This window comes from Bufo bufo, chromosome 2 (genome assembly GCF_905171765.1).
Source record: "Bufo bufo chromosome 2, aBufBuf1.1, whole genome shotgun sequence".
NCBI classification, from domain to species: domain Eukaryota; kingdom Metazoa; phylum Chordata; class Amphibia; order Anura; family Bufonidae; genus Bufo; species Bufo bufo.
This window is the reverse complement of record NC_053390.1, coordinates 51,521,516-51,535,044: the sequence shown is the minus strand read 5'-3', so window position 1 is coordinate 51,535,044 and position 13,529 is coordinate 51,521,516. Positions and strand designations below refer to the sequence as shown.

Below are 13,529 nucleotides of genomic sequence, written 5' to 3'. Positions count from 1 at the left end.
TGTGGCCTCAGTAGAAGCCCCCATAGTGCCCCATAATAATGTTCCAGTATCAAGTGCCTCTCTTCCACCCCCCATGTGCCAGTAACAAGTGCCTCTCTCCCCCCATGTGCCAGTAACAAGTGCCTCTCCATGCCCCCCCATGTGCCAGTAACAAGTGCCAAACCTCCCCATGTGCCAGTATCAAGTGCCAAGCCCCCCCATGTGCCAGTATCAAGTGCCAAATCCCCCCATGTGCCAGTATCAAGTGCCAACCCCATGTGCCAGTATAAAGTGCCAAACCCCCCCATGTGCCAGTATCAAGCGCCAAATCCCCCCCATGTGCCAGTATCAAGTGCCTCTCTCCCCCCATGTGCCAGTAACAAGTGCCTCTCCATGCCCCCCCATGTGCCAGTAACAAGTGCCTCTCTCCCCCCATGTGCCAGTAACAAGTGCCTCTCCATGCCCCCCCATGTGCCAGTAACAAGTGCCAAACCTCCCCATGTGCCAGTATCAAGTGCCAAGCCCCCCCATGTGCCAGTATCAAGTGCCAAATCCCCCCATGTGCCAGTATCAAGTGCCAACCCCATGTGCCAGTATAAAGTGCCAAACCCCCCCATGTGCCAGTATCAAGCGCCAAATCCCCCCCATGTGCCAGTATCAAGTGCCAAACCCCCCATGTGCCAGTATCAAGTGCCTAACCCCCCATGTGCCAGTATCAAGTGCCTAACCCCCCATGTGCCAGTATCAAGTGCCAATCCCCCATGTGCCAGTATCAAGTGCCAAACCCCCCATGTGCCAGTATCAAGTGCCAAACCCCCCATGTGCCAGTATCAAGTGCCAAACCCCCATGTGCCAGTATCAAGTGCCAAACCCCCATGTGCCAGTATCAAGTGCCAAACCCCCATGTGCCAGTATCAAGTGCCAAACCCCCCCATGTGCCAGTATCAAGTGCCAAACCCCCCCATGTGCCAGTATCAAGTGCCAAACCCTCCCATGTGCCAGTATCAAGTGCCAACCCCCCATGTGCCAGTATCAAGTGCCAGGGCCCCCCCCCATGTGCCAGTATCAAGTGCCTCTCCATGCCCCCCATGTGCCAGTAACAAGTGCCAAACCCCCCCATGTGCCAGTATCAAGTGCCAATCCCCCCCATGTGCCAGTATCAATTGCCAAATCCCCCCCATGTGCCAGTATAAAGTGCCAACCCCCATGTGCCAATATAAAGTGCCAAACCCCCCATGTGCCAGTATAAAGTGCCAACCCCCATGTGCCAATATAAAGTGCCAAACCCCCCATGTGCCAGTATAAAGTGCCAAACCCCCCCATGTGCTAGTATCAAGCGCTAAATCCCCCCATGTGCCAGTATCAAGTGCCAATCCCCCATGTGCCAGTATCAAGTGCCAAACCCCCCCATGTGCCAGTATCAAGTGCCAAACCCCCCATGTGCCAGTATCAAGTGCCAAACCCCCCCCCCCATGTGCCAGTATCAAGTGCCAAACCCCCCATGTGGCAGTATCAAGTGCCAACCCCCCATGTGCCAGTATCAAGTGCCAAACCCCCATGTGCCAGTATCAAGTGCCAACCCCCCCATGTGCCAGTATCAAGTGCCAATACCCCCATGTGCCAGTATCAAGTGCCAAACCCTCCCATGTGCCAGTATCAAGTGCCAATCCCCCATGTGCCAGTATCAAGTGCCAAACCCCCCATGTGCCAGTATCAAGTGCCAACCCCCCCATGTGCCAGTATCAAGTGCCAAACCCCACATGTGCCAGTATCAAGTGCCAACCCCCCCATGTGCCAGTATCAAGTGCCAATCCCCCCATGTGCCAGTATCAAGTGCCAAACCCTCCCATGTGCCAGTATCAAGTGCCAATCCCCCCATGTGCCAGTATCAAGTGCCAAATCCCCCCCATGTGCCAGTATCAAGTGCCAACCCCCCATGTGCCAGTATCAAGTGCCAATCCTCCCATGTGCCAGTATCAAGTTCCAAACCCCCCCATGTGCCAGTATCAAGTGCCAACCCCCATGTGCCAGTATAAAGTGCCAAACCCCCCATGTGCCAGTATCAAGTGCCAACCCCCCCATGTGCCAGTATCAAGTGCCAAACCCCCCTATGTGCCAGTATCAAGTGCCAAACCCCCCCATGTGCCAGTATCAAGTACCAAACCCTCCCATGTGCCAGTATCAAGTGCCAACCCCCCCATGTGCCAGTATCAAGTGCCAGGCCCCCCCTTCCCCCATGTGCCAGTATCAAGTGCCTCCCGCTCCCCACATGTGTCAGTAACAGATAGTCCGGTATAAAAAAACAAACAAAAACGTATACTTACCTCCGTCACACAGCGATGCAGCCTCTTCCGGCCTGTGTCCCGCGCTGTATCAGCCTATCAGAAGAACAGGGAAGGGACACACCTCTCCCTCCCCTGCCCCACAGCACAGCCATCTGTATCGCTGTCCCGAGATCTCCAAATGAAAATGGAATAGATCAGCAGAAGCCTCGGCCCACAACCCCAATACACCCACCCCCAGGTTCAACACCAAATGAAAATGAAAATTTGATAGGTCAGCAGAAGTTTAAACAAGTTGGTTTCAGGAACATCCAGAAAATCTGACAAATCCTGTTGACCAACCCACAGGAAGCATGCCATGAAATATGTGACAACAGCAAATATTTAGCAAATATTAATATTGGCCCAGATTGTAGTGCGGGCACATGACCCGGGGCCTCTACATCCTTGGGGCACCATCACCCTTCAGGATCACCTTTTAGAGACGTATTGCTTTACGTCAGCAATGACCTGCAGTGTAATGACTGGCACGGATTTACAGTAATTCCTGACGTCTAAAATCCATCACTTACTGACAGGCGAGTGATAATAAGTTGTCTAAAGGTTATTACGCCAACATATCAAATAAGCAGAATTAATTTACATTTCTATAAGCAGCCACTGAAACTAATGAGCGCGAGATTCCTGAACCGCATTGCATTTAGACGCTGGTGATGGGAAATTATGGAAATCAATTGCAAATCTTAATCACACAGTATATATAATCCTCAGCTTCATACACGACACCTCCCCCAAGACCGGAGATAACGCAGAACCCTCCAGAAACGTTGCAACAAGCAGAGACATTCCTTTGCATTGCGGAATTTCCTGTGACAACTTGTGGACCTGTAGCTTCATATACACAAATGGTGGTCACCCAGACAGGGAGATAAGCGGTGGCCAGGCACTAAAAACCACTGCTGAATACACTAAAGATATAAAAGAAGTAAATATATTCAGTATAGTTATGACACACTGATTATACTGTATATATATGGTGCACCCGACAATGGCACCTGTCAGGGGGTGGGATATATTAGGCAGCAAGTGAAAAGTGAGTTACTGAGGCTGATGTGTTGGATGCAAGAAAAATGGGCTAGTGCAAGGCTCTGCGTGACTTTAATAAGCGCTAGATTGTGACTGACTAGAACCTAGCAGAATAAAACTTCATATTCACACTAATCCTGATGATAAAGCTCCCCAAAGGGTTTTCATGCTTTCCCAGCTCCTTCATAGTGCTGTCAGCAGTTCAGCATGTTCAAAACTGCTAAAAAAAAAAATCCTTCTAAAGGGCATGCCCCTTAAAATAACATTGGGCCAGAGGACGCAGATACAGTTGAATATAATGATGAAGCAGGGAGCCATCAGTTCCCTGCTCCACCATTCACTGGCCTATGCATCCCTGAGAAGGAGAGAGCAAAGGCTGGAGGATGACATGCGCTGTTCATTGGTGGAACGGGGCTAGGTGAGGAGTGCTTTTTAATTTTACTTAAACTACTGCGAGAGGGTGACTAAGGGGCAGCACTATTGTGAGGGGAGCACTAAGGAGTCAACGACATTGTAAGGGGAGCACTAAGGGTGCAAGGGTGCAGCACTATTGTGGGGGGGGGAGAACTAAGAGCACTACTATTGTGAGGGGTGCACTAAGGGGGTCAACACTATTGTAAGGGGGGGACTAAGGGCTTATTCTTACTGTGAGGGTGCACTTAGGGGGCATAACTACTGTATGGGGCTATTGTATGGAGGCACTAAGGGAGCATTGCTACTGTGTGGGGAGCTAAGGTGGTATAACTACTGTGTTGGGCACTATAAGGGCATTACTACTTAGTGGGGAACTAAGGAGGTATAACTACTGTGTGGGGCACTAAAGAGGCATAGCTATCTGGGGGCACTAAGGGAGCATTACAACTGTGTGGGGCACTAAAATGGCATTACTACTGTGTGGAGGCACTAAGGAGGCATAGCTGTGTGAGGGCTCTAAGGGAGCATTACTACTGTGTGGGGCACTAAAAGGGCATTACTACTGTGTGGAGGCACTATGGAGGTATTCAAACCATGAGGGGGCACCAAGGGGGCATAACTATTGTGTGGGGGAACTAAAGGGGCATTAATACTGTATGACAGCACAAAGATAATTGGGTAAAATTGGGCATGTATAGCATGCAGGATTAGTGACGTGGCTTAGTGTGAAGAAGAAAAAAAAATCTGCTGCGGCGTGCCGACATTATCCCTGCTTGGGCTTTTCTAAAGAGGTACATGATAAAATCCTCTTACTGCATTACTGTATTCATATGTATTATTGAGTCCAGTAGAAGTTACCTATTGGTGGCTGCAGGCAAAAAGAATCATTTAATTTCCAGGAATTTGGAGCACTTTAGATATATTACCAAATGAATGCAGCTTAAAGCGTTATATCATTGACATCACTCCTTTCCATATGCCTACTTGATCTCATTGAGTGGGCTCCCTTCCTTTGGGACCACCAATCTATGAGCTAGATGCTAAGTATTAGTGGCTCCCTCTCTGGCAGACCTGCCCATCCATGTATTACATGCTTTTTTACAATGTAATACCTAATATGCCCTGTAGAGGCCACTGCACTGAAAATGTATAGCTGAATGCAACTTCCCCCGGCGATCACTAAGGGTTTCAATATCTTGTGATCACCACAGTTAGAAGAGTTTGTCATGGTGAGACATCCCCTTTAAATGCCATCAAAGCGGCTAGCATTCTGGATTCTTGAATCAGTATTCCTTCTAAACATGAAACTATAAATCCCCAGAGAGGAAGATCAGTGGTGAGAAGTAGAGTCATGCGTTGGCACGGGACAGAGTCACGGTGGCTGTGATTTGTAATGACGACGCATTTCTGTAAACATCCAACAATCTAAAAAACATGATTATCCAGGTCTAATCCAGAGCAACCTCGATTTACTCGAATCTTCCAGAGACTCCTCTGATGAGAGAAGAGGGGACATTTTACAAGGTGACGGGTGACTCTCTCATCTCTGCCAGGCAAATTTGAGAACCAATCCAAGAATATAAGATAAGTGTGACGGAGTCGTCCAGCTTTCATCTTCCTGTCTCCACAGTGAAACGGCTACTAAATATAGACAACCCTCAAGACGTCTTCAGTAGTGGACAGAATGTCCTCCTGAGCCACCTCAAGTATCTGCCTCATGTCATTTTATTAGTCATTCACCAGTCGTACGTTTAATGGAATTACTGGATGCAGTGGCACAATCCGGGCCATGAGCGGACCATTAAAAATAATGGATGATGGCAGTGTCACCTTATTGAATGACTTATCTTCAGATTCCATGATGACCTTTAAAGGGTTGTCCAGAGGGTTCTGCTTTTTTATTTCCATAATCAGCGCCATGTCCATCAGGCTATGTCTGGTATTGCAGTTCAGCCCGTGAATGCTTTATATATTTGTATTATTAGAATAATATAATGATACAATATAAACAGATCATGTCATGTGCCGCTTAGGGACATTTCACTGCGGAGACCAGTCATTGGCTGCAACGAGGCACATGAAGTCAACAGGCCTTAGTCCAGAAGCCTAAGCCTTAGGCAAGAAGATCCCTAGGATGCAGGACCGAAGCTGCAGGGATCAGAGTATCCTTCTTGTATTAGGTCAACCATGCTAAGGGGACAACTCAAAACCGAGTTGATCCTGGACTACCCCTTTAATCCTTGTAATTCATAGTCAGTGAGCTCCCCCTAGTGGTGACTGGATACAATCAGAATTTTATCATAAACTTCAGGACCAATCTGTAACAGGGCCCCACACCTACCATTTTTAATATGGCCTTTTCGTAAGTAGCAGAGGACCTTTGGGTCCCCTCAGGAACCATGGCTCAGGTGCGACTGCTACCATTGCACCCTCTATAACTACACCTCTGCATTTATGACTGTGCAGTGTGAGTTTTGAGAAATAAACCTCCTTATCTCCAGCCATGGTTGGTCCTATCCCCTATACTACTGGGTGATGACTCCCCGTATTGTTACTGGGTATAGAGATGGGGAACCGATCCAGAAGTCATATCAAGAGGGAAACAAACTTTGGGCCCTTCAGTCCTGGGTGGCAGTATGTAGTGCCCTAATAGGGACTCGTTTTGATTTTTGCTATGGGGCCCTCTGTGCATCTAGAAAAAGATGTGCCAAAGTGTTAAAAGGGTTGCCCAGGATTTATGTACTGGCAACCTGCCCTCAGGACATTATGTCCATCAGTATCTGACTGGGTACCCCCTGCTGATCAATATTTGGCAGGGACTGCATGGCCTCTTCCTCGGCCAATGACGTCACATCCATCAGTCTCAATGAAGTCAATGGTCTGCAATACCAAGCATAGCCACTATACAATGTACGGCGCTGTGCTTTGAATAGTATGAAAAGGCTGCAGCACTCGTCGGCTCGTATCCCAAACCGCCTGTACTATTAAACTATAAAAATATGTATCCCATATGGCGAACAGCAGCCCTATCAAACATATGATAAACAAGGGTGGTGGGATCTGATTTTGATGACCTATCCGGAGGATAGTTCATTAATATTTAGGTCAACAGAAGGGCTACGGAGGACTCCTAAAATGCACCAGCCATTAGTTGATGAAAGGTAGAGAATTGTTTTTTACATGTATAATAAGTTGTACTAAAAATATGATACCACGTGCACCATGTTCATCACTGATCATCTGCCATGGAGAGGGCAAGAACAGGGGATTTACTATAGGGGACACAGTGGATGCTCTCGCAAAAACATTAGACCTTGAGGAGGCCTAAAAGGTCCCTCTATCCTACTCCAGCCCTCAGAGTCCACCTGCCGATCATGCTTTAAGGATTTCTTAGTATTGAGCAGGTGATATAATTAGTGTCAGCGCATCAGGACTTACCCCAGCTAATCATTCTGTGGAATATTCTCAAATCACGACCAACAGGTGGGCCCTGAGGTCTGAAGTTGAGGAACACTGCTATAAATAATGCATGGTAGTCAGGGCCGGTGCAAGGATTTTTGCCCACACAAGCGAAGCTACATTTTGGCGCCCCCCCCCCCCCCCACCAGAAACCAGAACTCGGTGGGGTGATGTAAAAAGGAGGCGGTGATGTGACATGGAGGGGGATGAGAAATGTGACATGGAGGGGTTGATGTGACATGGAGGGGGGAGAAATGTGACATGGAGGGGGGAGAAATGTGACATGGAGAGGGAGAAATGTGACATGGAGGCAGAGAAATGTGACATGGAGGGGGTGAAATGTGACATTTCTCCCCCTCCATGTCACATTTCAACCCCCTCCATGTCACATTTCAACCCCCTCCATGTCACATTTCTCCCCCTCCATGTCACATTTCTCCCCATCTATGGCACATTTCTCCCCATCTAGGCACATTTCTCCCCCCATGTCACATTTTTCCCCCCATGTCACCTAACCCCCCCCCCCCATGGCACATTTCCCCCCTCCCCTCTATTAATGTTGTGTAAAAATAAACATTACGCTCACCTGGCCCTGGTCCCGTCTTCAGCAGCTCCCCTTCTCCTCTGTGTGGTCCTGGTATCTTCTCTCTGGGCTCCGGACAAGACTTTGAGGACCTTTCCCACTCAGCCAATCAGCGGCCGCAGCTGTGTGACGTGTCACGACAGTAATTGGCTCAGCGGGAAAGGTCCTCAAACAACTTGTCGGGACTCGGGAGCCCAGAGAGAAGATATCAAGACCACCACACAGAGGAGAACAGCCGCAGGCGGCCGGCAGCGTGCAAGTGATTAATAAAAAATAAAAAAAGTTTCATTTTTCTTCCCCCCCCCCCTTCTCTGCGCCCTAAGGCAGCCGCTTGGTCTGCCTTATTGTAGCACCGGGCCTGATGATAGTTGGTAGACCTGTTGAGCGATTTTGCATTGGGGATCAGGATCTTCAAGTTACACCTCTAGGCAAATACATATAGACAATAAAGACTAAAGGAACAAAGGAGAATAAGCAAGAGATCCCATAATCCGAATGTACAAAAAAAGTAAGACCAGCAAGGCCCATAGTGCTGGATATTGTATGTTCTTGACACTTCCAGAAGCTTCGTCCTACTGTCAATCACGGGTGATTCTCTGTCCTTCTAGGTGGGGAAGAGATTGAGTTCAACCAGCTCTTCTTCCGGGAGGATTTCATCACTGACATGTACTTCGGAGGAAATCTTCATGGACGGATCGCTACAGAGGACCTGTACTTTGGAGAAGGAGTCCACCGAAAAGCCTTTCGGAGCAAAGTCATGTGTGGACTGTTCCCAGTCTTTAACCCTGGACACCTGTGTGTACTCAAAGTGCACAACTCCATAGCATACGGGGCGAAAAATTCTGATGAGCTGTTGCAAAGAAACTACAAGCTTGCCGTGCAGGTAATTTACATATCTGTGTTATATACAGTTTTTTTTACACCTTTATCTCCTAGCTGCATAGTTTTGAAAAGGGGTGTGGCTAAGAGGTATCTTAAAAACTGGGAAATTTATTAACATCATGCCCTTTTTTTTCATTTTCCCTTCTTAATCTTGCCATGATGATAAGCTGATCCCTCTTTATTAGCAACAAATAAGTGATTCCTACTTTTGAATGAAGAAGCTCTGTCTGCCTCTCTCTCAGCAGGAAGTCCCAGCATAGTCCCTTAGTTTCTTTTTCATATGACCAATAGGCTAAATAACAAATACACAACCAGATAACGATAAATGTGGCTCTAAAGTTTGACAAAAGCCTGTTGATTCAGCAGTCCTGATTTCTTGTTGCTGTATACAGTATATCATTTGCTATAGATTTGGTAGGTGTGGCGGTACTTTGACAATGCCCTGTGGTAAAGGTTTATTTCTGTGTAGCATTGGCATACCTACCATAGTGGCAGACTGTGCTAAAGCTAGGCAGCCCTTGGTAGGAAAACAACCCAATCCTGGCATGATGAAATTCAGTTTATCTGCATCTGCCAGTAGGAGGAGCTCACATGTAAAGTAGCCAATGAGTTCAGTGGGAGCTGTATGAATCTGTATACAGGACGCTCCCTCTAGTGGTGGCTGCCGGAAGTCAGAAATGTATTATTTATAATAACAAAAATGTCCAAAAAATGTTTTTGCATGTTTTCCCTTATTCAGAGATTTTTTTTGTGGAATGATAGGATTTCTGTAGCCAATGAGTTCAGTGGGAGCTGTATGAATCTGTATACAGGACGCTCCCTCTAGTGGTGGCTACCGGAAGTCAGAAATGTATTATTTATAATAACAAAAATGTCCAAAAAATGTTTTTGCATGTTTTCCCTTATTCAGAGATTTTTTTTGTGGAATGATAGGATTTCTGTAGCCAATGAGTTCAGTGGGAGCTGTATGAATCTGTATACAGGACGCTCCCTCTAGTGGTGGCTGCCGGAAGTCAGAAATGTATTATTTATAATAACAAAAATGTCCAAAAAATGTTTTTGCATGTTTTCCCTTATTCAGAGATTTTTTTGGTGGAATGATAGGATTTCAGTGCACGTGTATTGATGATCCTCCATCAGTGAGCTGTAGATTATCATATATTTATAATAATTTATTAAATACCATATGCTACTTTTCCTTACAGGAATGTTATGTACAAAATACTGCTCGAGAATATGCCAAGATTTATGCAGCCGAAGCGGAACAGCTGGAGGAGTTTGGGAACGTTCCAGAGTAAGTGATACCCTGATCTTCAATATAATGACAGCGTGCTTGTCTACAGACCAAGGATTCTTGAGCACTTTTCAGTACAAAAATAACAATGAGGCCCAATCCTTTCCAGATAAAGAGCTGACATGCGCAATTCTGCAAATTTCTGCTTCCCTTACACAGCTGTAGAATTAAAGGGGTAGTCCACGGGATATGTCATAAATGTCTGATAGATGCAGGTCCTACCTATGGTGGGACTGAGGTCTTAGTCCATCATTCCAACCACCAAGAACTCTAACTCCATTTCTGTAGGTCATCTAACAGTTGCCCTACCATACTGTAAAGTGAGCTTTTCTATGAGAAACCCACAGCCGCTCCGTTCATTTCAGGGGAGCTGTAGGGGGTACGGGGCCCGCGTTCTTGTGATCAGTGGGGGTGCCAGTGGTAGAACCCTCACCGATCTAATAGTTATCCCTTATCCTGCGGATAGGGGATAACTTGAAACAACCTAAATACCTCTTTAAAGATGGAGCCTGCTCGCGGGCGCAGTGGGTGCCATAACCGCCTTGTTTGTACTCTTTTACACAGCAGAGGCACGTGGCTAATGTCTGCAATTGGGGGTAATGCCGATCGTGGACATTTAACCCCTCAGATGCAGTGGTCAAAAGTCACCACAGCATCTAGGAGCTCTAAAACCAGGACCCTCACACTTCCCCGCCTGGGCTTCCTTCCCTTGGTAGAAGTGGGGGAAGACAGCCCATACTAGTAATAGGCCTAAGACTGTACAAGGCTTACAGGCGGATTACTAGAATATTCCAATGCTGGCCTGCAGGTGGCAGCACTGCATTGGAATATACGAAATTTAGTATTCTGTTATGCATAGATATAATACAAGATGCAACCTAATGAAAGCATGTTATAGTCACCAAGGATGACTTTAAAAAAAAGTAAAAAAATAAAAAAAAGTTTAAAAAAACATATAAAAATTCAATTTTTTTTCCCTAGAATAAAAAAATTTAATTAAATTTAAAAAAATTAAACATCATGGGCATCACTACATCTAAAACGGCCTGTACTATTAAACTATAAAAATATGTATCTCATACGGCGAACAGTGTAATAGAAAAAAATCTAAGAAAAACAATATAAATGTGGTATCGTTGTAATTATACTGGGATGAAGGTAACAGGTCAGTTTTACCGCATAGGGAATGCCGTAAAAACAAAGCCCATAAAACTATGGCAGAATTGCATTTTTTTTCCAATTCCACCTCCTTTGGAATTTTTTCCGGATTCCCACTGCATTGTATGCAATAGTAAATGATGCCATTAAAAAGTACAACTTGTACCACAAAAAAAATAAAAAACCAACATACAGCTATAAGAACAGAAAAAAAAAAAAAAAAATTATCGCTACAGGAAGGCAAGGAGTGAAAAAAAAACCCCTGCAAAAACGGAAAATTGCAGGGTCCTGAAGAGGTTAATTTGTATTTGTGCTGTAAACATTTCTACCACTAGATGTTCTTGAATGATCTTGGTGATCATAGTGATCTACAGTATCTCGCTTATAAGCATGTTTCTACAGCACACCGTGTGGTGAGCAGTGGTATTGCAGCTAAAACAAATCAATATGAAACCCCCCTCAATTTGTGATAAAGCAGAGATATGCCGTAATAGATGCAGGTCCCACCTCTGTCCCATAGTAGTGAATAGGAAAAGACTGGCACATGTCTGGCGACGTCTCCGTTTTTTGTCTGGATGGAGATGGGTTGGGATGTCAGGATACCCTTGTTACCCACTTTGGGGCGGGTTTCAGAAATGGTATCTATATCCATCAGACATTTATGGCATTTTATATTAGGATACCCCAGTAAGTTTACAGCACTTAATAATTCAAGGGGTTGTCCGATCTTGACATTTATGGCATATTCTAGCGTACGTCATAAATGTTGAGATGGGTCAACCCCTTTCGCTACCAGCGCTGTACATGTACGGTCTTTAAACATAGTGCCCGCTCGCATGTGCAGTAGGTGCCATAGCTGGTGGGTCTCTGCTGTTTTAAACAGCAGAGGCCCGCGATTATTGTCTGCGACTGGCAATAATGCCGATCGCGGACATTACAGCTTTTAGATGCCACTTACCGCCAGTAAGTTTACAGCACTTAATAATTAAAGGGGTTGTCCCATCTCAACATTTATGGCATATTCTAGCGATATGTCATAAATATTGAGATGGACCGTCCCCTTTAATGTAAACTAACAATCAATTTGAAACCACATGCGGGTGCGGTTTTCGGCTGTATCTTGTCCAGACAGCTGCCACTAGGCGAGAAGCCATGCTTAGGGAATCTGAGGAACGCTCTAATGAATGGATCGCAGCCCCTTGTACCCAGTAGCCCTGTTTTCATTCCCCAGTGTCCCCGGTAAGGACTGTCTATGGTAGGACAAGTTGTTTCCTTTGCCAAGGGATCATAGAAGATTTGCCGTTCTTAGATGTAAGATGTGAAAAGGTTGGTTGAAACTCAGTCTGTGTGCGAGCCGCCTGTGGGGCGTGCACCTGCCGCTGTCCGTCAGCAACATGAAGCTACTTGAAATCGCGGAGAAGCGATGGAATGAATTTCTGACATTTCAGTGAGTGATCTGGAGGCCGAAGGGCGGAGAATCCTCATCTGATCACTGCAAAAACAGGAGAGGATGGGAGCAGTTGGTATTAGTAGGGAGAATGCTGCAATCCATGATAATGCCAAATATGGAGCACGTTGTGACCACTATGTTTTTGTGCCATTTTATAACAGGAGCCACATTGTCCCCAAATATTGTATTAGCAACCCCCCCCTTCCCCCCCCGGGGCCATGGTCAAAAAATATCCTTGCACACAGATGCAGATGTCTGTTCTTCTGAGATGGTCAGCAGCTGACCTGTACTGATTGGCTGATGGTGAAACTTATTCTCTACACTGTCAGCTGTCAATGAATGGAAACATTCTCGTCTAAATCCAGAGGCTGATAAGCTGTGCGGATCTAATACTCCTCACAGTTCTGTCCGCTGTAGATGGTCTGATACAGTTAACCTGCACTGATACACTGTAACAAACTATTAGGGCAGGAGAGAGGTTTGTGAGCCTCTGACATACTATATTTAGCTCATCAAGGATTCTCTAGACTGGATACAATTGTAGCAAACCCTCAGCTTTAGAAAGTATAAGGTCTGTACAGGTTTTTAGCTTGTGGATGTAAACAAAAAAGTTCATACAGTATTTACTGACAGGATGCAGAGATCTTGTAAACTGTTAGGAAATAAAAAACAATTTTTATTTGAAACATTTTATGTGGACACGATCATATTTTTTTCCGCATCCGATCTCCGATCCACATTTTTTGCATCGGATGCCAACTCATTAATTTCAATGGGGCTGCAAAAGATGCGCTGTCCACATCCGGGTGTCATTTCCACGGCCCTGAAAAAAAAATATATATATATAGAAGATGTCCTATTCTTGTCTGAATTGTGGACAAGAATAGGTATTTGTACAATACTGTGGGACCTGCAAAACAGGAAAATGCGGGGGGCACATGG

General features: G+C 45.8%; 1 protein-coding gene across 1 annotated transcript in view; it reads left to right on the top strand.

The window, feature by feature from the left end:
* Positions 1-13,529, top strand: part of ALPK2 (alpha kinase 2) — a 151,407-nt gene that overhangs the window by 107,307 nt on the left and 30,571 nt on the right. Inside the window, exons 7-8 of the mRNA XM_040421072.1 lie at positions 8,412-8,686; positions 9,891-9,979. Of these exons, the coding sequence (XP_040277006.1) occupies positions 8,412-8,686; positions 9,891-9,979 (364 nt within the window). The remainder of the gene's footprint in view (positions 1-8,411; positions 8,687-9,890; positions 9,980-13,529) is intronic.